Raw genomic sequence first — 23540 nt, forward strand, 5'->3', positions numbered from 1 at the left:
TCTATCTGCTAGGCATTTTTCTAAACGATCTTCATGCATTATTTAAATTGATTCCACAAATGCCTTAGGAGTTAGGTTAATGCTAGGCTTCCTTTTTTATAATTTACTTTCATTAGGCTCTTTTAATTTAAACTAATCACTAAAAATTGTATAGCAGTGCATATATATGAAAAAGAAAACTACTGACTAATACCTGGTTCCTTGAAAAAATCACTCAAAGAAGATGAACTATTTGACCTGAAGTTGTAAATTTAGTTGAGAATTCCTCAAAACTCATGAGAAGTTTCTACGCTAGAGACAGACGTTACTGATCTTTTAAGAGTAATATATAATATGGTTTGAAATATGTGCGTGATTGACTCTGGCTTACCCCATGAGAGATGTGCATGTTTTCTTAAAATATTTATTCAGTAAGGACTGTGGAGCAACCTCAGTCCATTCTAAGACCTGACCCACCTTAGAAGAAAGAAAAGGGAAACAAGTCCCTGAAACGGCATCAATGGCATTTTAGCAAATAAACCCTTGCTCTTAACAAAATTTATTTTGGCAGCACAAACACTTTTGTGTATACTTGTATTGTGCAGAGACCTTCTACCGTCAGAAAATGAGACTGTGTCATGTGAGGTTGTGCAGCTGTTGAGAGGGACACAGAGGTCCTTTAAATGTGGAGGTATTGGTTAAAAAAAAAAAAAAAAGTCTGCACCAATCCAGACAGCATAGGTATCCTCCACAATTGTTCTACAGCATACTGGGAAAACTTGTCCAATTCCTACAACTATTAAAATGGCTATCTGCCTCACAAATGCCACTGTACTCAGTCCTACCAGAGAAAGGACTTACAAATAATCAAAGCAGTAAACCTCAAACAAATAAGCATATAGGTTTCTCTTTTAAACGCAAACTTACAGTGGCTCTATGCCAGAGTCTATATTTCTTAGAAAAACTCTGTCACTGGCATAAATGAAAGAGGCAGTTTGATTTGTGGTCAGAGCAGTTTCCATTCTACTTCCACTGTAACAAATGTATTAATTCAGCTCAGACTTCCTCCTTCTGGCAGCCCTTTTGCTGTAAAAAGAGAAATTAGAAGTTCCAGCCAAATACCATACCTTGAACTGACCCACTTCAATACATAAACACTTTTACAACATGTTTATTCAGGTGTAGCACTTGAAATTGGTTTAAGATGTTTCCAGTGACAGAGAGCACAGCAAAAGAAAAAAAAAAAAAAAAAGAACTGAGAAACTTAACTGTTATAGAATAGAATAACTGGCAATCTGTTCTTCAAATTTTTAATTTTTTTTTTTTCTGTCTTGAAGTGCAACATAAAAAGTATTTGTCAAAGCTTTTATTTTGATATTTTAATGAAGTGTTAATTTAACAGGAACTAAATTTTTGCTTGTATACATTGATGACTACAGAAATCATTTTTAATATATGATCTTTCTAATACTAAAATGGGTTGCTGCGAGACATTCACAAATGGAATACAATAAAATTAGTTTTCTATTCATTACAACACATACTGACCCCTTTATAGTTAAATAAGCACTTAACACAAAGTTCCAAGTTTCCTTTGGTATGCAAGAGTGTTGCTTTTATTATTGTTCCAAAGACTTTCAATATTTTAATTTTTATCTGTGGAGAAATAATACTGCTCTGAAGATTTATGTTCTGAAAACTGTAAAAATATGTGTTTGTTACAAATATGGGTTTCTTGGGTTTTACAAAGGTGGATATTGTGTGTGAAGCAAAGTACCCTTCAAACCAATGTGAACTCCCTTTAAAATAACTTTTAATATTATTAAGTTTCCTCTTGGTTTCCTTTTTACTTCAGCAATGAGGTGACTATTAAGATTCCATAAGTTAATGCTTGCTCAGTTACCCTTGGTCTTGAGCTTCACCATAGAAGCATTAACTATTTGAACTACTCCTTCAGACATAATATACTGACATTGATTATGTTGACTAAACCTATGGAATGGCCGAGCAGCTATTTTTGTCAGAAGTGCTGATAGGAACTTTATTGCCTATATCAAAAATAGTGAATCCTTTATAAAATGTATTTTAACATAATAAATTTGAATTTTATTATTAAATGTACAGTATATTTTAGGTATTGCAAATATATAGAGACCTATGTAAAGCATTTTGATTTAGGAAGACTGTAGGGGTGTGTGTATTATCATGGATTTGCTTTTCAAAGCTGATCCTTATTTTGGGTGGTCTCTAGCTTATAAATAATATATGTATTGTATAATAAATATTTAATAAAAAATATTTATTAGTAATTATATTATTAATATATAATAAATGTATTAATAATATATAATATGTTTAATATATCAGTTTTATATTACTAATATACAATAAATGTATTAATAATAAATATTTAATATATTGATTATATTAATAAATATATAACATATAATAGATAATATGTTTGTTTTTATATGTTATAGACATATTATATAAATATATTATGTCATATTTCATATATATGTAAAGATTAAGCATTGAATAAACAATGGAAATGAAAATTGGGTGGGGTAATGAAAAGAGCAGTATAATAAAGGATGAGAAGGATACCAGCTTGAGCATAAGCTTAGTTCCACCTTAGGATTCAGACACGTCTAGGCATAGCTAGAATATTGGTAGGTTTAATTCGCCAGGCTTATATTTGGATGACGACTGAGCAATTTCATGGGCAAAAAGTAATCTTAAGGACAAGATGAGCCCCTAAAGCACAGATTGAGAGCAGTGTTCCAGGGGATATGAGGAAGCAGCAATTTTGAGTGTATAATAACTCAGAGTTACTTCTGGCATAGCTCCAATGGACGCGTGTCTACCTCCTAGAAACGAAGGAAATTCAGAGAAAACCTAATATACTGTTTTTACCCAAAGTCTGTAAAATACTGAGAGGACAAGGTAACACTACTTTGGAACTTGATTAACTGAGTGTGACACAGTGGTGGACAAAGATTTTCTCTACATCAGAGGAGTGGCTTCAGAGCAGTTCCACAGTGGGTCAGGATAGCAGGCACAGAATGAGCTCCAAACTTATCTCCTGTACCAGCATCAGCACTGGCTTTAGAGAGTGGCAGCACCTGGAAGGTGAGCTGAGCAGCAATCTCCTGTGCACCGACAACCGTTCCAAAGCAAGAGACAGTGCCAGTGATGAGATGAGGCTGTTCTAAAAGCAAGAGAGAAAATGTCCTTGTATGCTATCTAAGACTTGATGTCGACACTGGAAAGAAGGTAGGGATGTGATCTGCTAATTGGGAGAGATGATAACAGGAGGTGAAAAACTTGATTGCTGGGAGCTGTTCAAGCTTAAACACACTTACGTTCTCCCACAGAAATGGGAGGGAAGAGACAGCAGAGCATGGAGTGGAAATGTTCTTTGAAGGACGTGATAGCATTCCAGTGATCTCACTGGTGGCAGGTAGACTCAAACAAACATCGTTTGTGCCCAAATATTTCAGGTTTGCCTATCATGGAATGCTTGGATTATAAAATGAAAGGGATAATGACAACAATTATAGGAGTCCAGAGTTTGGTATTAGCATAGATATTTTCTTTTCGCATTTACAATAAAACAATGCCCATTAAATCTTTGCATGTGAAAAGTTATTTTAGAGTTATGTATGCCTTGGCTATCTTGTTTTTGCCTCAAAATTACTGTACAGGTATCAAGGTAAAATAAACAATTTGAGAAGCAAATATTAATATATGGGAATATTGTTGTACAGTCTTATTAACTAAAGAGTGAATAAAGATAGGGTTGGGCTGATATCTTCTAAAGAAATGATTATTCTCTTCATACAGGAGTCAAGAAAAAAGTATGTGAGGCTAGGTGTCTAAACTATTAATACTAAATTTTATTGTAATTGAGGCTGAAGATTCAAGACTTCCAGACCTGCCACTCTGACTGATTTGACTTTATATAAGTACTGAGGTCAGGATATTGCAGTCACATTTGCCTAAGAACACAAGTAAGACTATTTCAAATTTATAGTCAAAGGGAAGGTAGGCTGGCAAACCACGGATCTATCCCAAACTCACTGTTTTGTATTTCAGACCATTCCTTATGGAATATGTGACTTTCAAAATGTTTGTTTCTTTAAAAACAAAGTTATTAAAGGAGATTCTGACTTAAAACAGCTCTTTAGAGACATGTTGATGTTATAGGGATAAGTGGTTCCAAACACGGTCATTTCGTTTCTTTCTAGGGTACACAGTTTGAAAAATATTCATTTGAGGATTTATCAGTCTAAACGTTGATATCACTTTGAGATGTTAGCATAAATTCCGGTTTGTTTTTTCCTCCTCTAAACCCACAGTAATTGATTGCTTAACCCAAAACACCTGTGATGAGGCTCGTGCACAAATTATCTTTTCTTCATTTCAAAAAAGACTCTTACAGCATCCTTTATGGACTATTTCATAATGGACCAATCAGTACATTGTTTCTTATTCACATATCTAGCTGATATTCACTTATTTTCAACCTGTGCTTAAATTTGATTCTGGTACTCTTAAATTATGGGTTCTATAATTAAATTATACTGGAATTTTACCCTTTTCAGAAATAGATGATGTAAAATGTCCAGAATTCTCTACCCAGCATATAGACTAAATCATTTTTATATCAGATTTTAAGGAATGTGGAGAAGATACAATCTTGTCTGCTTAAATTCCGTATATACTGTAAGTCATTGTAACTTTAAATTAAGGATATTGCAACCTTGCTACAAATTTCTACTTTGTTATACTTTCATGAAAAATTTGCGTAGTTTTTAGCTTTCTTGTAAAAGCGCAGACCTGTTGCCAGATATAAGTACACAGATTTGAAGTATCACAAACAGCATTTAACATTCCTACTCAAAACTTTCTTGTTCGTATTAAATGGTTTACATTGCCTTATAAACTCAAATGAAAACAAGGCAAAGCTGAGATTTGAAACTATGTCAGTGCTCCTGGAAAATCACATTTAATCAGTATGTAAAAAAAAATTCTTTTTGAACTATAGAGTGCAGGGTAAGATTTTTGAATGATTCTTCTTAGTAATTCTGGAGATCTGTTTAATAAATGAGGCTCATCATATAATGTATTTGCTGGACTTTTCTAGTTCCTTCTTTATATTGACATTTTAAAATAACCATTTTGCCTTATATCAAATATATTTATAATTATATATTAAATATTAATAGTGTGTCAAAAACAAAAGAAGAGGAAAATGTAATAATATCTGCAAAAAAGCATAGGGTTCTGTGGCTTCTAAGTAAAGGAAAAAAGACACATTGGAGAAATGGATATCCAGGACGGGCCATTGGTAACACTATCCTGAAACACTGATACGAACCATGAGTTGAAAGCTTTCTGCGAATAAGACATGCGTTTAAAATTCCTGATGACATGTATTAATCATAATAGGAGAAATCCATTTTCCTCTATGGTTAGGGTATATGAGGGGCAGAGAAGTTTAAAGGGGAAAGAAATTTTAAAAAGAGTTGATCTTTTTAAAAATTTTGCAAGGCTGTCATGTCCTATAGTTTGAGCAAGTGATAGGGATTAGCAAAGGAAATGGGCATATTTGGTCAGAAACACGGGCATGATGACTAAAAGTCCTGAAGGGGGGAAGGCACAAACCCTTGAGAACCTCTGGCCATGAGACCCCAGGAAGGAAGGCCTGGGGACAGAGAGGCTGAGAACCGTGAAGGAGCAGGGCCAGAGGTTTGTCCCTACCAACATGCCATTGAAGAATCTGTCGTTCTCATTTATGATTCCATAAAAACTGCCCAAGGGTCTCTCTCACTAAAGGCATACAGACTGACTCCTAAACTGATGGAAGTTTGCAAAGAGAAGGATTTTTCCCCGAAGCATTGAAAAAAGCAAATATCACCTTTGAACACTTTTGAAGAAGTGCCGATTGTAATTAAAAATTCACATCTGATCAACGTCCTAATAATGTGGGAACTTGAAAAGAAGTCAGCTGTGGCAGATAAACATGAATTGCTCTGTCTTGCTAGCAGCAATCATTGGGGGAAGAATCTATAGTTGCTGATGGACAGAGTGGATGATATGAGCCAAGATATAGTTAAATATAACACGTACATGAGGAATGCTAGTAAACAGCAGCAACGGAAACATCAGCGTCAGCAGCGTCGCCAGCAGGACAATCTGCAATGTCAGAGCCGAGGAGAACCCCCACTCCCTGAGGAAGACCTTGTCCAAACTCATCAAACCACTGCAGCCCCTGCCAGGATGGATTCACTGTTCATTGCAGGCCAGATTAACACTTACTGCCAGAACATCAAGGAGTTCACTGCCCAAAACATAGGCAAACTCTTCATGGCCCAGGCTCTTCAAGAATACAACTAAGGCAAGGAAGTTTCCAGAAAAGAAGTTCACATGGACTCTTCAGATCACACCAGGGCCTCTCTTGGAAGAAATATATTTGCATATTGAAAAGCAGAGAGGATTCCTTTAGTATCATTGCCTTTTTTGACTGTAACATCTTTCTAGCCAATAACAAAATAAAACAAAATTTTGGGGAAAAAAAAATGGAAGCTGTCCAGAATGCTCAAATGGTTTACTGCATGGTTTGAGGAGTGGAGCATATTGAGGTGATGGAAAATGAGTAGTGTCCTTCCATAGGACATCAGTCTGAAATGAGGGGGTTCAATATCTCAGGTAGGACAAGTCCAACAAATCCTTTTTACCTGGGCCCTGTTTTCAGCTGGTAGCATGAAACTCACACTAGGAATTGTAGTTTACCTTTACAAAAGTGCTTTCATTTTAATAGTTCTTGTCTTTATATATAGAACCTTTCCCCTGAGGTCCTATGAGCTTTACAGATATCATCTGTCACATGTCCCCAAAAGATTGGTTAGCAGTTGGTCTTATAGCCCTCATTTATTTTAAGCAAGTAGAAACATTCTTTTCACAAAACCATGGGAAGAGTGAATTATTTTTAGTCTTTTTCCAGTTATTATATGACTTTTTTAAAAATTAAAAAAGTGCACACACACAAAATCCTTTCCTTTAAAAGCATGAGGGATTTAAATAAAACTAGAGTGAAGCAGAGTTTCAGCAGAAATTGACCAAAAAGTTTATAAATTCTTTCTGTGTGTTATGTTATCAGTTAAGAAGAGTGTTTGAAACTCAAACTCATTTTAGTTTGTTTCATAGCAGTGAAATTAATTTAATTTAATACACTGCATTTTATCTCTAGTGATGAAAGTAGTCTTTGAAATGCACTAAGGGCAGTTACTTGGAGAAACTTATGAGTATCTAAAATAGATGTTTTTTTACAAACTAATATACTATTCAAAACATTTTTTTACCATACAAAAAACTATATAGTTCATTAAATATTTGATCTTCCCTTTCAATTTGTACATGAACCTCTAAAATGATCATTGGCTAATTCTAGGATCTTGGAATAGTCCAGTACTATCAAAGTGGAAGAAATATATATATTTGATACCTAATAAAAAGAAAGTAAAAAAAAGTAAAAGATATTTTTTAAAATATACAGTGGAGAACTGATACTGAGATACCTTAATGGAATACACCATAATAAGTGTCTCCTATTGTAGAAAAAGAGTTTGAATGTTGTCATGACAAAGAAAAGATAAATTCTTAAAGTGATGGATATGGTAATTACCCCAATTTGATCATTATACTCTGTATATATTCATTGAAACTCCACATTGCACCCCATAAATATGTACAATTATGATATGTCAATTACAAATAGAAACTAAATTTTAAAATGTGGAGTTATGACATTTGGAGCTTACTTCTTTCCTGGACATATGAAGGATGAATCACAAAGCATTCTTCTGAGTAAAAAGAAGTAGAACTTTTCTTCACCACTTTCTCAACGTCTCTGGCTAAGGCAAGAATCCAATCTGGCCTGCCCCACATAAGGGACCAGTCGCTAGGTGAAATCTCACACTCTCATGATTCCTTGGTGGTCCCCAGACCACAGGAATCCTTCTGAGCCATTTAAATGGAAAATAACAGCTTATTTCCAAAAATATGTTCCTTTTGTGTAGTCTGGGTCAACAGCAACATCTGATCCCATAGTATAAGTAGAACTTTCATATTTCTATCAGCTGTGTCACTTCGGAGAAAAATCGTGTGAAGAGTACTTCCACATATAAACATAACTAGTACCCAAGAGTAACAAGAAGTATGTCTCAAAAGGATCAGGGGAACTGGAAATTGAGAAAGTTAACTAAGTCAATACTTTTAAAACAGAAGCAATAGCTCCCATCTGTTGAAGTCAGGTATTTGATCGGTAGATTTATATACATCATCTTATCTCAACAAGGTAATTGTTACATTTTTAAAATGATTAAAACAAGGCTCAGATTAAAACAAGAGTCAGATTTTTTAACTCAGCCCCATCAACCCTAAAGTGGTATGTTTTCCGTCTAAGTACACAGTATTCCCTTTGTTGAGGACTGGTTAAAGCTGATGGTTTTGTCTTGGATCTCTGCGTAAAAGCTTTCCACATTGGGAATAGTGGAGGAAAACCAACTCTCTCATAGCCTGTCAGTGGCACACATACTGTAGCTGTCCAGTGTTATAGCCACTTGTTTCATTAAGTTCAGGATCAGACTTTCCTTAGTAAATGGGAAGATAAGGACTCAGCACTCCTTCCCAGCCACGAGAATGCAGGTGGTTTCCCCAGTTTCTATTCCACTCACATTGAAACTTGTCACACTGCAGAGAAGTATGCATTTTAAGGAGTGGGGATATGTAATTTCCCTATCAAATTGTTTTCCTTCTATTCCAAATTTTGATCACTACTTGCAATATATACTGTTGGCTTTGGTTGGTAGATGCTTTTGGTTTTTTGTTTGTTTGTTTCCGTTTTGGTTTTCCTCTCTCCCTTGCCAGCTTTCACCAGGTATGCCAAAGTTTAACTCTCAGTAGTGTAAAACCACAGTAATTGCTCATGCCTTATGCTGAGTAAAGATTTTCTCCTCTTCCCACTTGTGCTTTCTGTTCAGGACACAAACACCAGCACTACTGTTATTTTTGCAACGCATCTTTGAGAAATATGTATCAGCAATAAGTTAAACTTAAGCAGAAAGAATAGAAAAACAGTTAACTCCAGTGTATGATAACAAACAAAAAGCACTTTATATTTTTCATGACCCCAAATTGATATTACCATGAAAATATTTACCCCTCAGATCATTAGTTTAACCGTAGAGTCTAGAAGATGGATTATAACAAACAACAAAAACTAGACTATGTTTCTGACATTGTTATTCGTTTGGCAAGTTTGGTGCTCCATGGATACTGTTCTGAATTAAGGAAAATCAAAAACAGAAATACAGACATAGCCAAACATGTCCATATCACTTTTCATTAAGAAAAAACTTTTTTAAAAAAGGTGAAATAGATCTTTCACCAGATAATGAACCACAACTAACTCCTGTTTGTAACTGCTTACTTTAAATCATTGATTTTAAAACCCTTTTTCATGTGTGTTTCTGAGTTGTGATGCTAAACTTTGGATAAGAAAATTATGTTTACCATGTGGCTCTCATTCAAGTATAAACATACTATAAATTAAAACAAAAGAAATTACTTTTAAAACCTAGTTTTAAAATGTTGTTTATCTGATGGACATGAAAAAAACAGCAAAATTGAGTCTTTCAATTTATTACTGAATATATTCTATAATCAACATCTGTTTATAAAGAAAACATGTTTTCTCTCTATAAATCATTATACAAGACTAATCTGGGCTATAAGTATGGTACATTTCAGAGTACTGATAAAAATTATATGTATCAAAAATATGCATAGACATTTTTTAAAAATAAGAATCATGATTCTTCATTTTCAACAGAACTAACAGTTATGTAAATTACATTCATACCAGTTTGTTCGAGATATGAAGTTTTTAGAAAAGCAGATCTGCTTATAGGGATAAAAACAAAGCCAACCACACTGACAAATGAAAACATGTTTCACTGACAAGAGATTTTTCTTTTCAATTGTCCAGAAAAAAAAAATGCCCAATGTGTTGTTTCCTGAAACCTAATTCAGGAAGTCCAACTTATTATGAGCTTGGATACCAAGAGGTAGATGGTGAGATGAGAGAAAAGATAGATTTGATGCTGACTTTTTATGAAAAAAATTAATAAATTTTGGAAACTGTGTGCTCAACCAGCTTCAGGGTGAGTGTGCTGCACTCTGCTTCAAGCTATAAACTTCATTACCAGTTAATACGTTAAGATCAAAGGCATGATGTACAAAAGAAAGAATTGATAAGCTGGGCTTTATTAAAAGTAAAAATTTCTACTCTGTGAAAGACACTGACAAAGAGAATGAAAAGACAATCCACAGACCTGGAGAAAATATGTGCAAAAGACATATGATACAGGACTGTTATCCAAAATACACAAAGCACTCTTAAGCACAACAATAAGAAACAACCCATTAAGAAAATGATCCATAGACCTTAATAGACGCCTCACTAAAGAACATATACAGATGGAATATATGTATATGAAAAGATGCTCTGCATCATATGCCATCAGGGAAATGCACATTAAAACAACAATCAGATACTACTATGCACTATTAGTATGGCCACCGTCCAGAACACTGGTATATCAAATGCTGGCGAGGATGAGGAGCAACAGGAACTCTCATTCATTGCTGGTGGGAATGCAAAATGGTAACAGCCACTTTGGAAGACTAGACAGTTTGTTAGTTTCTTATAAAACAAAACATTCTTTTATTATATAATCCAGCAATCACGCTCCATGATATTTACCAAAAGGAGTTAAAAACTTAGGTCCACACAAAAACCTGCATATGGATATTTATAGCACCTTTATCATAACTGCCAATACTTGGAAACAATCAAGATGTCTTTCAGTAGAGGAATGGATAAATAAATTACGCTACATCCAGACAATGGAATATTATCCAGTGCTAAAAAGAAATGCGCTATTAAGGCATGAAAAGACATAGAGGAAACTTAAATGCATACTCCTAAGTGAAAGAAGCCAATCTGAAAGGCTACATACTGTGTGATTCCAACTATATGACATTACGGAAAAGGCAAAACTATGAAGATGGTATAGAGATCAGTGGTTGTCAGGGGCTGGGGCAAGGAAAGACAAATAGGAAGAGCACAGAGGAATTTTAGGGCAGAAGAAATATTCTGCATGGTACTGAAATGGCAGATTTATGTTAGTATACATTTGTTCAAACCCATAGAATAAACACCACCAAGAACGAGCCTTAATGTAAGCTATGAACTTTGGTTGATAAATATGTGTCAATATAGGTTCAATTGTGACAAATGTACCACTCTGGTGGCGGATGTCAACAGTGGGGGATGCTATGCATGTATGGGGTCAGGGGTCTATGGAAAATCTATGTACTTTCCTTTCAATTTTGCTGTGAACCAAAAACTTCTCTATAAAAAATCCAAGGAGTGTTGCAGATATAAAGATTCCATGGTGAGAAGTATGGATTGGAGAGAGAAAAATAGAGACAATAAGGGACGGGGAGGCTTTCAAAATACATTAGTAGGTAGCATAGGGCACAAAAGAAGGGGGAGGTTCATTATCAAATTAAAAATAAAGAAATTAAACTTGGTTAAATTGAATTACATTTTGAAGTAAGTAATTGACAGAAGAAAAGTTACTTCTTTTAATTTATGAATTTATCAAATTAACTATACTTGTGTGAGGGTGACAAAACATTACTGAAGTAGTTACATTTATAAAATATAAATTATGGTAGAAATAATGTCAGTCACTTTTCATGGGCCAAATCACAATTAAACTTCAGGCAGAAAATATGAAAACCCAAAAATAATTCCTAAGAGATCCAACATATAATTCATTTGTCCCGTAATAATCATTTTTAATAACATTGTTTTATTTAGAAATTATAAAAATACATTTATTTTTCAGTTTGGAAGTTGTACAAGATTAATATTCTTTGCAAGATTTAGTATACAAGAGGCTTGCTCTAAAAACAAATCACTTTTAGAATTACGGGCAAGATTCTTAAGCTTTCTAAATTTCCTCATGTACAAAATGAAATAATAATAGTGAAGGAAAGACATCCTCTTTAAAGAGCTTAGCAAAATGCCTTGCACTTGGTAAGCTCTCAGTAAGTGTTAGTTTCTATTAGTGTTATTAATATGATTTCAATCGACTATCACAGCAAATACATGGTTTAAATACTTGCTAAGCTAAAGATGTACTTAGAATGTAAAACTTTGATGAACCAAGTAGAATTAAAAATATGAAATTTTAGCATAAAAGAACAATGGATATTCACAAAAGGTATCACCAGAATCAAAATGTAAAAAAGCAATTTCTGTGTAGACAGAAAATAAGTTTTGATAAATAGAGTGAGTTTGAAAATACAGGAAATATAGTTTATGAAAACTGCATATGGCTAATAAGAGAATTAATGAGATCTTTGGTTGAACAAAGTAGAAATTTAACAATGCTCCAATATTTATATTTAGTTACTCCTGCCATGAAAGACATATTGATGATTTTGCTTATTTTTATGCAGTGGGAAAATGGCAAAAATCTAAAACATATAAGAAAAATTTATGTTCTCTGATAAGCTTTAAGACATTACACCAGTTAGAAAACCCATGGGTCACAGCTTACCTGGTTTTGTAAAATTAACAAATACTGATTTGAAACCCCAAGGGAAATCTATTTCATATTTATTTCAGTAGAAATCTAGTCATTTTTACCATAAATATTAGGAATTCTTTGCAATGAATACTCTTGTAAACATTCACATTAAAATGGCCAATGCAATTGTTTCCTTTAACTATCTTTTAAATATCTCTCCAAGGCTCGATTCATATAAAAAAATGATTTTCACAAACTAATACATGGACATAGATAATTTATATTTTAATGTTTTTGAAATTCTATAGAAATATGACAGAAGCAAAAGCCACTCTATATGCTCTGTCCAAAAACTTAGACTGAATTTTATGTTTTGCTATGATTCTAAAGAACTCATTATGACTTTTAAAGTAAAAGGAAATTTAATTCTGCTAAATGTTGTACAAAGAGCTCTCTAGAAACCTTAATAAACATAGATTTTCAATGATGAATTTATATCAATGTTTGATCCCTCACATGATTACCTGAGAATGTGTATATGCCTGGATATTCCCTGTCTAAACACACACCTGCACCCATCACAGAAAGATGTGTAACCTTTCTTGCTTCCTGTTACCAGTTACTTAATCTCTGACTTTATACAATATCTTGAGTTTGGGTTTGAATGTAACTATTTAATATCAAGCTCCTTTAAGATGATACATTTCCACTTACTGTACTCTCTCTGTCTATAGTATTTATATATGGGTAATGTTTAACATGTAAAGATATGCTTATTGGTTATAATTGGTTTATCGTTATATGATGCAGCAAGGTTGCAAGTGACCCTAGAAATTACCTGAGAAATTATCTTATGCAATATAATAACCCCTAGACAAGAGGTCAACTAAATGGTGAATTCTTCAAGTAACATATACCTCATTTCGTCACAGAGGAAGCAATTCCATGGCCATTAACTTTCATTTTCACACAACATTTTCCCTGTATTGGGCCCTATGTCTGCTGTTTTTTTTTTGTTTTTTTTTTTTTTTCACATTGATTTAACTTCTGGAATTATGGACTATGGAGAAAAAAATTCAGTTTTAATTATTCATTTTATTTCTTCAAGTACTTGAAAATAACTATTCTTCCAACTATCCTCCTAATTTGTTCTTAAATATTCCTCCAGAAGTTCTAATTATCCTTAACATTAAACAATACATAAAATCCTACTTATTTGTAATAACATATATCTAGAACAAATCATGGAAGTATATGTTCCTTTTTCCTTTCAGAACATCTAGTGAAATATGTAATTCTTTCAGTTTCTTGGATATAGAGACTTTCTCATTTATTTATTTGAAACCAATTGTCACCACCATAAATTCAGCAAAAAGGGAGCCATATGGTTTTATGAACAAAAATGGCTTAATTGCTTTATAAGATAAGGTTCAGATAAGGGAAGGGAATATTATCAAATCTTAAAATGTTTAAAAGATCTTCTGATAAGTGGACATAATTCAACTTTTTGAACTCAGATAAATAATAATGAGGAACTGTAGTCAAAACAGCAGGAGAAAAAGAAAAATATCACCTTTGATCTCTGAATTTCTTCTGCTACTTATTAGCACTGTCAGCTGATATTTAGATTAACCAGCCACATAGATCATCTGACCCTTGACACAGATAAATAGTCATCTGACAACATAGAGGCTTAATTTGGGATTCTTTTCCCTGAGGTAAAGATGACTGTCCCAGAGGGATCCTAAGGATAACATAACAAACTTACTTAGCCAGATACTTTTATTTACAAACAGCACATTCCAGGACATATTAAATTTAAGTAGATGTTACATTAAGAACTCTTTATTTCTCCACAAATACACTTATAGAGTTTAAATAATATAAAGTTGTAACATATATTTGTTTAATATATAATCACATGAGGACTTTAGATACTACAATATATTTTTCAGATTAGAAATAGACTAATTCAAAAGATGTGGAAATTTGGAAAAATCTGGTTTTACCAAGGCATGTTTAAGAGATATTACCAGGATATTGCAATTTTGAAGAAAAAATTTTTTGAATATGTAAAATTACTGTGCACATAAGACCAATAGGAATAAAAAACAACTCAAGGTTGTAGAAAGGTCTAATTCTATTCCTTAATATTAGGTTATTAAATATGGAATGTCTGATTTCCTTTAGTACTAAGTTTGACAGTTGATATTTCTGACATTTCACTTTGACAGGGGTTTGTTTTTTTTGTTTTTTTTTGGTTTTTTTTTTTGTGAAGGTATATCCTCATTCTTTCAAACGCATGTTTTGGCTTGTGATTATCTTTCAAATTTTTTTTAGAGCAATTTTTGTGGAAACGTGGATAAATCAAAAGTTCCTGTTATTTTTGAATATGAGTTTCATCATGGAACCAATGCAGCACAGACAGATTGAAATATCAATGAAGTGTTTGGGAAGAATGTGGCTAATGAACACACAGTATGTCAATGGGTTGAGAAGTTTCATTCTGGTGATTTTAAACTTGAAAATGAGCCATATAGGTGACCTGTGACCAAGGTGGATAATGATGAGCTGAAAGCTATAGTGGAAGCAAATCCATCACAACCTACATGTGAATTAGCAGCAAGGTTTGATGTTGCTATTTCAACAATATTGGACAACTGGGCAAGGTAAAGAAGCTGGATGGATGGATTCTGCATGAATTAAATGAGCATCAGAAGACAAATCATCTTAAAGCTTGCCTATCTTTGCTGTCACGACATAAGGCTAACCATTTCTACACCATATTTTTGTGTGTAATGAAAAATGGATTCTTAAAATCACAAGCGTTTGGCACAATGGTTGGATAAAGATGAAATGCCAAAACACAGTCCAAAACCAAATATTCATCAAAAAAAGCTAACAGTGTCTCTTTGATGGTCCAGTGCTGGTATTATCCACTGCAGCTTCATGAAACTTGGTCAGTCAATTGCAGAGGATGGATGTCTACTGCAACCAATTGGATGAAATGATGAGGATGCTTGCAAATAAGCAGCTGAGATTGGTCAACAGAGACCAATCCTGTTGCAAGATCATGTCACAAAAAACAACACTGCTCAAACTACAGAAGTTGGGCTGGAAAACTCTATCCTCCACTGTGTACACCAGATTGACTACCACTTCCTTCAGGCTTTGGACCACTTCTTGCAAGGAAAAATATTCAATTCTCAACAAGCTGTTGGAAAACGCCTTTCACAATTTCATCACCACTCACTCTCCAGGCTTCTTCCCTGCTGGCATAAACAGCAGGGAAAATAGCAAAACAGTGTTGATAGTTTAGGCACATACTTTGATCAATTGTACTGTTTCTTGTTTGAGATATAATAAGCTAAACTTTTGATTCAAAATGGGACATTTCATATTTAATGACCTAATACCATAGTTACAACTGTTGTCAATTACCAGGAATGAACAAAATATAATCACAGGTTGAAGAGTAGAGAACATGGCAAAATCCTGGATAATAAGCAAAATCCTGGGTAATAAAATTTAAAATTACCCACTTTCAACTTAATTGTCCTGATAACTAAAGACTTTTGTTGAAGTTAGCCAATAATTTTGGCAAAAATAAGAGGAGTTTAAATGGTTGGTATTTTTAGAAAATCTCTGATATATATAATCTCTAAAAGTAAAATAGAGAAAACTCTTGTGAACCAGCAAGCAGAAGAAAGTGGAGATATAGCCATTGAGCAGTATGAGTTATAATCTAAATCTGAGAAGGAGGCGATCATTACAATTGTTTGTTTTCTTGAGTTTTAAATAGGTTTCTTCTGACCTTCTTCAAATCAATTCATGAGCTGTCTTCAACTTTCTGATTCTTTTATGGGAAATACCATTGATACAGTATTTATATAGTTTAAGGATATTATGTGGTTTGCTATAAATATTAACACAACATATATTAGGAACCATTGGACCCTACTCTTTAACAAAGACTACCAATATTTTTTAACTATGTGTTTTGTGAGCATTGTAATCCAATCTATAATCCTATTATCTTTGTAAGAAGCCATTTTGTTGTTTAACACATTGACTGCCACACTAGAAAATTTTTTTTTCCCCTTGGGGCCATGGTGTTTTATTACAAAAATGGAATAAAAACTTTGAAAAGAAAACGATCCTTTCTAATTTAATGAAAAATTTGTTATTTTTATTGTTTTCTGCATGTGAGTTATATGCAACTTGAAAAATAGTTCACTCGGCTCCCAAGGTATAGACGTGTGAGTAATATATGGTTCATGAGGCCCCAGGCTCAAAACTAGCGCGAGTTAAAGACAACTTACATGGCGGTTAATGTGTTAAGGCTTACAAATATATTTACTAAGTCAAATACTTGTAATGTATACTGAGGCATCATTCGGTCGGAGAATTGTTTTTTTTATGGTAACGTAGGCTGGCCTTTAATAAATTTGCCCTATATATAATTGAGTGACAAGAAGTTTGTTTCCTTTATTTTCACTGATACAATTAGTAATTCCAAAAATAACTATTGTTTGTCTAAGGATAAAATGGTTGGGCTGCAAAAAGCTATCACATTACCTACTAATAATTTAGTATTTCTATGCTGCCCGTGAATGCCCAAATAACACAAGCATCAATTTATCATGACACACATCTCTGAGTGTTCATTTCTATTGGCTTCACACCCTAGATTGAAACATATTTAAAAGCTTTTTACCAATAATTATTTTATCAAACAAAATTATTAGACAAGAGCCTAATAGTATAAACCACCTATACACTCTGCTGCAAACTCAAAGTTTCAAAATTATATAAATCTTACCTTTCCTCTGTGGGCTATTATTTCTGGATTTATCTAAAACTCCTTTAAATAATCTATAAAACCTCCACAATAAAAGAACTGGTCCTAACTTAGAGGACTGCCACCCATAACTAATGTAACTGAAAAGCATCTCTGTAATCTCTAGTCCAATTCAGCACACAGACCTTTACTCCTGCCTTACCGTGTGCTAGGCACTATCGTCTAATATAACTTCGCTCTCCTACACTCATTTTATTGATGGTGTGGCTAAATAGTAATACTAAATATTTTATCAGAGCCAAGATTTAAATCTAGTTTTCCTAATGATTTCTTCTTAGAATTTATATTTCCAAAATGGAGCTATTTTATCTATTCATCTTCATTTAAATTAAATATCAAAATTTTGAATTCTAAGTTATCTGTAATCAATAGCTATGAATTTTTAATTTTACGTTTAAGCATCAATTTTAGTGAACTTTATTTTGACGGCTTAATACCTCTGAAATCCTTTTTCTTGATTTGGATACAAAATTGAGTGAAACTTTTAAATCTCGGCCTTTAAACTTGAAGTTTTACCTTGATATGGTTGAAAATTATGCCACGACTTTGTTAAAAAATGGCTTTTAGAGTCTTATTTTACAAAAAGAACCTTATAATGTTTCTTGGACATTAAACAATACTCTGACAAAACAGCATTTTGATGACTTGAATACAAATGAATCAGGAACATACGGATTGAATTTTCCTTGATGTATAAGTGAGTTCAAATAGAAACGAAAAAAGTCATTGGCAAAATTCATTCTGAGTATTGCCAAACCTAAAATGTCTGAAAACATAGGATTTTTTTAAAGACATTCTAATGAACTCAAAAATGCTATCTTTGTTTTTCCTCCCTAAATTATTCTATAAACCCAAGTTTGAAAAAAGGAATTAATTTACTTGGAAGGTTTAAACTATATAAAGCATCAAACAATGGAAAATTATAGTGTTTAGGGGAAAAAACTCAAGTCTTAAAAGCTAGCTTAAATTGCTATTTGTGTAATAAACTATGTGCATATGTCTATAGGAAAAAATCATTACTGTAGATTTATCAGCAATGTTAATAAAGATTTAATAAGTCAGATAATTAAGGTATCTTGATAATTTAGAGAACTGAAAATCTTGCAATAAGTTAAGAAAAATCTAAGCCCGCTCATTTGCTATTAAAAACAAAAATAGCACTTATTTTTTCATAGAGGTTTATTAACCACCATGAGAGGGTGCTTGAAAACTTTGAAACCGATTTTACACATTTGGATATAACATCTTGTCTGGAATATCTGGATGTTGCCTTAAGAAGCAGCAATGCAGTTTTTTTTATTTGTTCGGTCATATGTTTGCCTTATTTTGCTGAAACAAACATATGGAGCTCTGAGAATTATCTATTCAGCATAAAAAATAAATAAAACATCGTTAAACTCTCTTGCCAAATCCATCGCAGTTCATTTGTCAAATTTCTAAAAACAGTATTTCACAAACTGACATATTTTCCACAGGCTCTCTGAGGAATCAAAATGCTACTTTTTATTTCAGCAGCTTTTTGATTTCTAAAATATATTTAGGCCTCTTTGCTATTTTTTCTTCACGGGAGCAGGAGAAACAAAATTTAATAATACACATCACTGACTTTCTCCTCTCCTTATGCTTGAAACTATTTAACTGCTTTATTGTGGTTTTTCTCTACAAAATCCTGCGCCTATGTTACATCAAACTGGTTTAGTTAGTAATGACCCAAAACTCACAGTTTGGAATGTCTTTTTAAGAGGAACATGTTCAGTGCGGCAAGTGGCCTAAGACAGCCTCTCAGATCACAAACTCATTCAATGATCATTCAAAACATTTCTGGTACCTATAACCTGCATTGTGCCAAGCACAAAGGGTACACTGTGAATGAGAAACACATCCCATGATCTCATGAACTGATACTCTTTCAAATGTGTAATCGAGATACTGTTACTGTGATGGATTAAAGCAACAAGTCTAGTTCTTTTATGAGTCATGATCAAGCTACAAGAGTATATTCTACTTAATTTAGATTTCATGTTCCTTACATGATTTGTCCCCAGATAACTTTCCTAATAGTGTCTGCAACTATATCATGTACACAAAAGTTGTTCTAGACAATTCTGGACTAACTTTTTCCAGAATACACCATGCCGTTTTGTCATTCTATGCATTTACTCACTGTGCTTCCTCATGCAGGAGTAATTTCTGTTGTTACCATCACTCCCCACTCTCCATGACTCCCTCCCTCTTCATCTCTATTACTTAAACTTCTACTCAGCTGACCGAGCTTAAAAGGCAGCTCTGTCATAGTTCTTTTGGCTCTGTCCCAGTTGTCCTTAACCATGTCTCTTCTGCTTTCCCATAGCATCTTGGTTGTATCACTGTTCTTAGCATTAAAGCATTTTATTCTTCCTACCATTAGCTACATATATCTGTCTTCCAGGATATATGCTCCTTTAACTTGCCATTTTGCATGCATATGTACATGATAATTTTATGTTGGACAAACGAGTAAGTGTCAACAAATGAATTTGAAAGCAAACTTTACTGAGTATCTTCTTTCGTGATTTTCAATTCATTTTGCTGAGAAGTAAAAATATTCAGAATCCTTTATTGCAAATAAAAGATGGTCTGTCAGCTCTGAAGCAGCATCACTTTGAGAACACCAGCAGTGTTAATGAGTGAGGCTGTAAGAAACTAAAGCGTGTAGTTATTCATATTTATAGAAAAATGTCACATGTATATTCTCGATGAGGTTGCAGCTAATAAAACTGAGGTACCGTGAAGATCACTTGTTTTCCCAAAGCCATATATGCTCTATCTCTGGTTAAAATCTGTTTTAATTATTGCTTAAATGTAAAAAGCCAGCTTGCCTAGCACATTTAACCATTTAAATATTCTTCACATTAGATAATATAAGGGAGATAAAAGTAACAACAGGTCGTATACCTCAAACCTAACCCTTAAATAATTTGGAAACCTTGAAAAGAGTGAAATATTGGTTTATTTCAGGCTCAAAAAAAGATAAATAATACAAAATATTTTGTATTATTTATAATAGAATAGTAATTTAAAGTAAAATTAACCATGAAAAGAAAAATAAATCAGGGAGAAAGGGAAAGTCAAAATATAGAGTCATTCTCAGAGAGGAAAAGATAAATCAAAAGCAAAATAGAGGGTAAATTACATAAGGGAAAGAAAGAACCAATACAAGAGAAGAATGAAAAGAACAAAAGAGAGAAACCAGAAAATTCACGTAGGGCAGGAGGCGAGATGGAAATTAGAAGGAAACAGGCTGATCATATTTCGTAGATTCCTTAATTTGTTTAGTTAGACATTTCAAGCATATCCCCAAGGAGAAGACTGGGGGAAGCACGTACCACTAATTTGATTTTTCTTGTTTGGGCCACATACCAGGGAAGAAACGAGTGGCTTACCCCACAGTGCTGATGTCCCAGTCAAATTTCTGACCATAAATGTACAGTAGTTTAACATTGTAAGAATTCTTGGAAGATGATTTAAATATGTGCTTTTTCTCAGTCTCCATCTATAATGCTTGAACCCTGAGGGTCCTTACTGATAATCTCAAAGCCATAATTGGAAAATAACCTATAATCCAAAATATTTGAATTGTTTATAAAAATTTAGCAGTGTAATTGAAATCCATGGAAAAGTCTGGATTTGAGGGCAGAGGAAAGTTCTGAAATTTTGTCTATAACACTTAGAGTAAGACCTTTCTTTTTCTAGGTCAAGATTGAGGCATATAAAACCTTCACTAGACTAACCCTATAATATATTTAATTCATGTCTGTCAACTTCATTCCACATACAGAATCCTTGGAGTCACAACATTGGTTATGGTATGATCCATAGGCTGTGAAACTGACTATAGGTAAAACCATGAAGTCTTGGTGCTTACAGCGATGAATCCCCTTGAAAGAGGTCCAAGACATATCCAACTTTTACTTAACTCTGTGGTTTATTAAGCAAGGTTTTTGTGTAATAGAGCAAGAAGAAATGAATGAGACAGACTCTAGGTTTAATGTTTCTCTTGCCTGATTCTGCAAAAAACCAAAAGCAGTGAAATTAAATAAGATACATTCACCTATTAATTGTCTTTTTAAAAATTGCCTTCCCTAGGCCTGGCTATGACAATTGTAGAGTATGGAGTAAGAGCACATGTAAGATCGACATGGTGTATTTCTAAATATTTAAAAATTACTAATCAAGCTAACACACCATTAAATTTTGTTTTATCCTCCTGCCATGACAAATATAATTCTAAATGGCCTGAAAGTCCAGATTTGAATTTCAAAGGTTTGGAATTTGAGTGATCTAAGGCCAATAAAGCTCTGAATAAATTGGCCTTGGCTTCCCTGGCCTTCTGACCAAATGTGCCAACGTCCCTCTCACCACAGTCTGTGCAAATTTGGTTCCATTTGTCTGAAATGCCTGCCCCCAACTTTGTCCCCTAATCACATCTTTTTTGTCTTTCAGATTGTAGCTCAAAGCCACTTACTGGTCTATATTCACAAGTCCACTGGGCTCTTCTCAGTATGTAGGGACACGCATTCACTAACATTACTGTGCGATTACTACCTTTGCCTCACTCAACTGCAAGCCTCATAAAGCCATCTGCATTTGCTCCCCCTTGTACATCCAGAATCTAGCCAAGTTCATGACATGTTAGTAGGTGCTCGATGAATACTTGTGAGCATAAGAATTATTTCTGGAGCTTGTTAAAAGTGAAGATTTCCTGCAGACCACTCCCAAAGGCCATTCTGGAACAGTTGTCTTTGATCAAAGACTACAATATGTTAACACCTAACTTGATATTATTTTCTGCAGTTTTTTGTGACTATTATTCCGTCCCCATCCTTCTTACCCCACATATTATTGGTAACTCTGTTGTTTTCCTAGCACCTTTATATGTAAACATATATATTTTTATATATATATATATATTTGTCTTTTTGTTAGGTTTTGAGATACAATTTGCATATAGAAATATTAATTCTTTGATGTACAGTGCTACAATTTTTTACAAATTATATATTTGTGTAACCACCACCATAATCAAGACATAGGTCCACAGCACTTTGTATATAGATTTCTTTTGATATCATTATAATAGTGCTACTTGTTCACATATAAATCTTCAACACTAGACTAATGATTTCTTGAGAGCAGTAGCAGTAACTACTTCTTCTTCACCCCTCACTCCAGAGCCTGACAATAAATATGTTGGATCAATATGCTCTAAACTGATTCACTAATTAATATAGTATTACACTATCCTATGGAATGTGCTACCTTGTACATCATAAGTATAAAGCATATACTGCTTAAAGCACACAAAATGCAGTAACTCTCAATGTGTCAAAATAAGTCCCACAAAAAATATATGAAATTCAGCACTTACCATCCCCTGTCTCTGCACAGAGCTGCAAGCCCAGATTGTTCTGTGGATTAATGACCCAGTGATTGCTGGTCACAGTGATATCAAAGACAAGCCAACCCACATCTAAAGCTTGGGCCTTTCTTGTGTCTAACAGGAACAGATCTGCATCCCTAAGAAAAAAAGGAACAACAACAAAAAAAAAATGTCAAAAGTTTGAATGAAGATCATCATTTCCTATACTTAAGTGAAAACATTCCGAAAGCACTCTTTAAAATAACAGGAGTTAATAAAAGAACAAGGAGAACAAGTGACTCAAGTGATGAGTAATAAGATGCAGACCCTTTCTTGCTAAGCTCCTGATCCAAACCTGGTGCAGATTAGTAATATCTATCTGAAAGTAATTTCCATTTTCCTGCTTCTCACTGGCCTTTACAAACTGACTTGGTGTTATTAATTTGGTCCCCAGCCATCAATGTTCCCTCTATGTGTAAGCAGCCCTCAAAACAAAGGATTAAACTAAACAGAGACAGAAATGAAAGTAGCTGCTCCCGTTTGGATGAATGTGGACTTTCAAAAGGATGGAGCACAGGCAGGATGTGATTCAGGCATCTGTTTCAGGGATAGCTTTCTAACATTTTCCACT

The 23540-nt window shown here is 33.7% G+C and overlaps 1 protein-coding gene and 1 pseudogene across 3 annotated transcripts in view; one reads left to right on the forward strand and one right to left on the reverse strand.

Annotated features, from left to right (window-relative positions):
- Positions 1 to 23540, reverse strand: part of BMP5 (bone morphogenetic protein 5) — a 128777-nt gene that overhangs the window by 20488 nt on the left and 84749 nt on the right. For all 3 annotated transcript variants that reach the window (XM_069488151.1, XM_069488150.1, XM_069488149.1), the window contains exon 3: positions 22919 to 23067. In XM_069488151.1, coding sequence (XP_069344252.1) covers positions 22919 to 23067 — 149 coding nt within the window. The remainder of the gene's footprint in view (positions 1 to 22918; positions 23068 to 23540) is intronic.
- On the forward strand, positions 5668 to 6381 carry LOC138395582 (eukaryotic translation initiation factor 3 subunit H pseudogene; annotated as a pseudogene).

The sequence above is a fragment of the Eulemur rufifrons genome, chromosome 15, assembly GCF_041146395.1.
Source record: "Eulemur rufifrons isolate Redbay chromosome 15, OSU_ERuf_1, whole genome shotgun sequence".
Taxonomy (NCBI): Eukaryota; Metazoa; Chordata; class Mammalia; order Primates; family Lemuridae; genus Eulemur; species Eulemur rufifrons.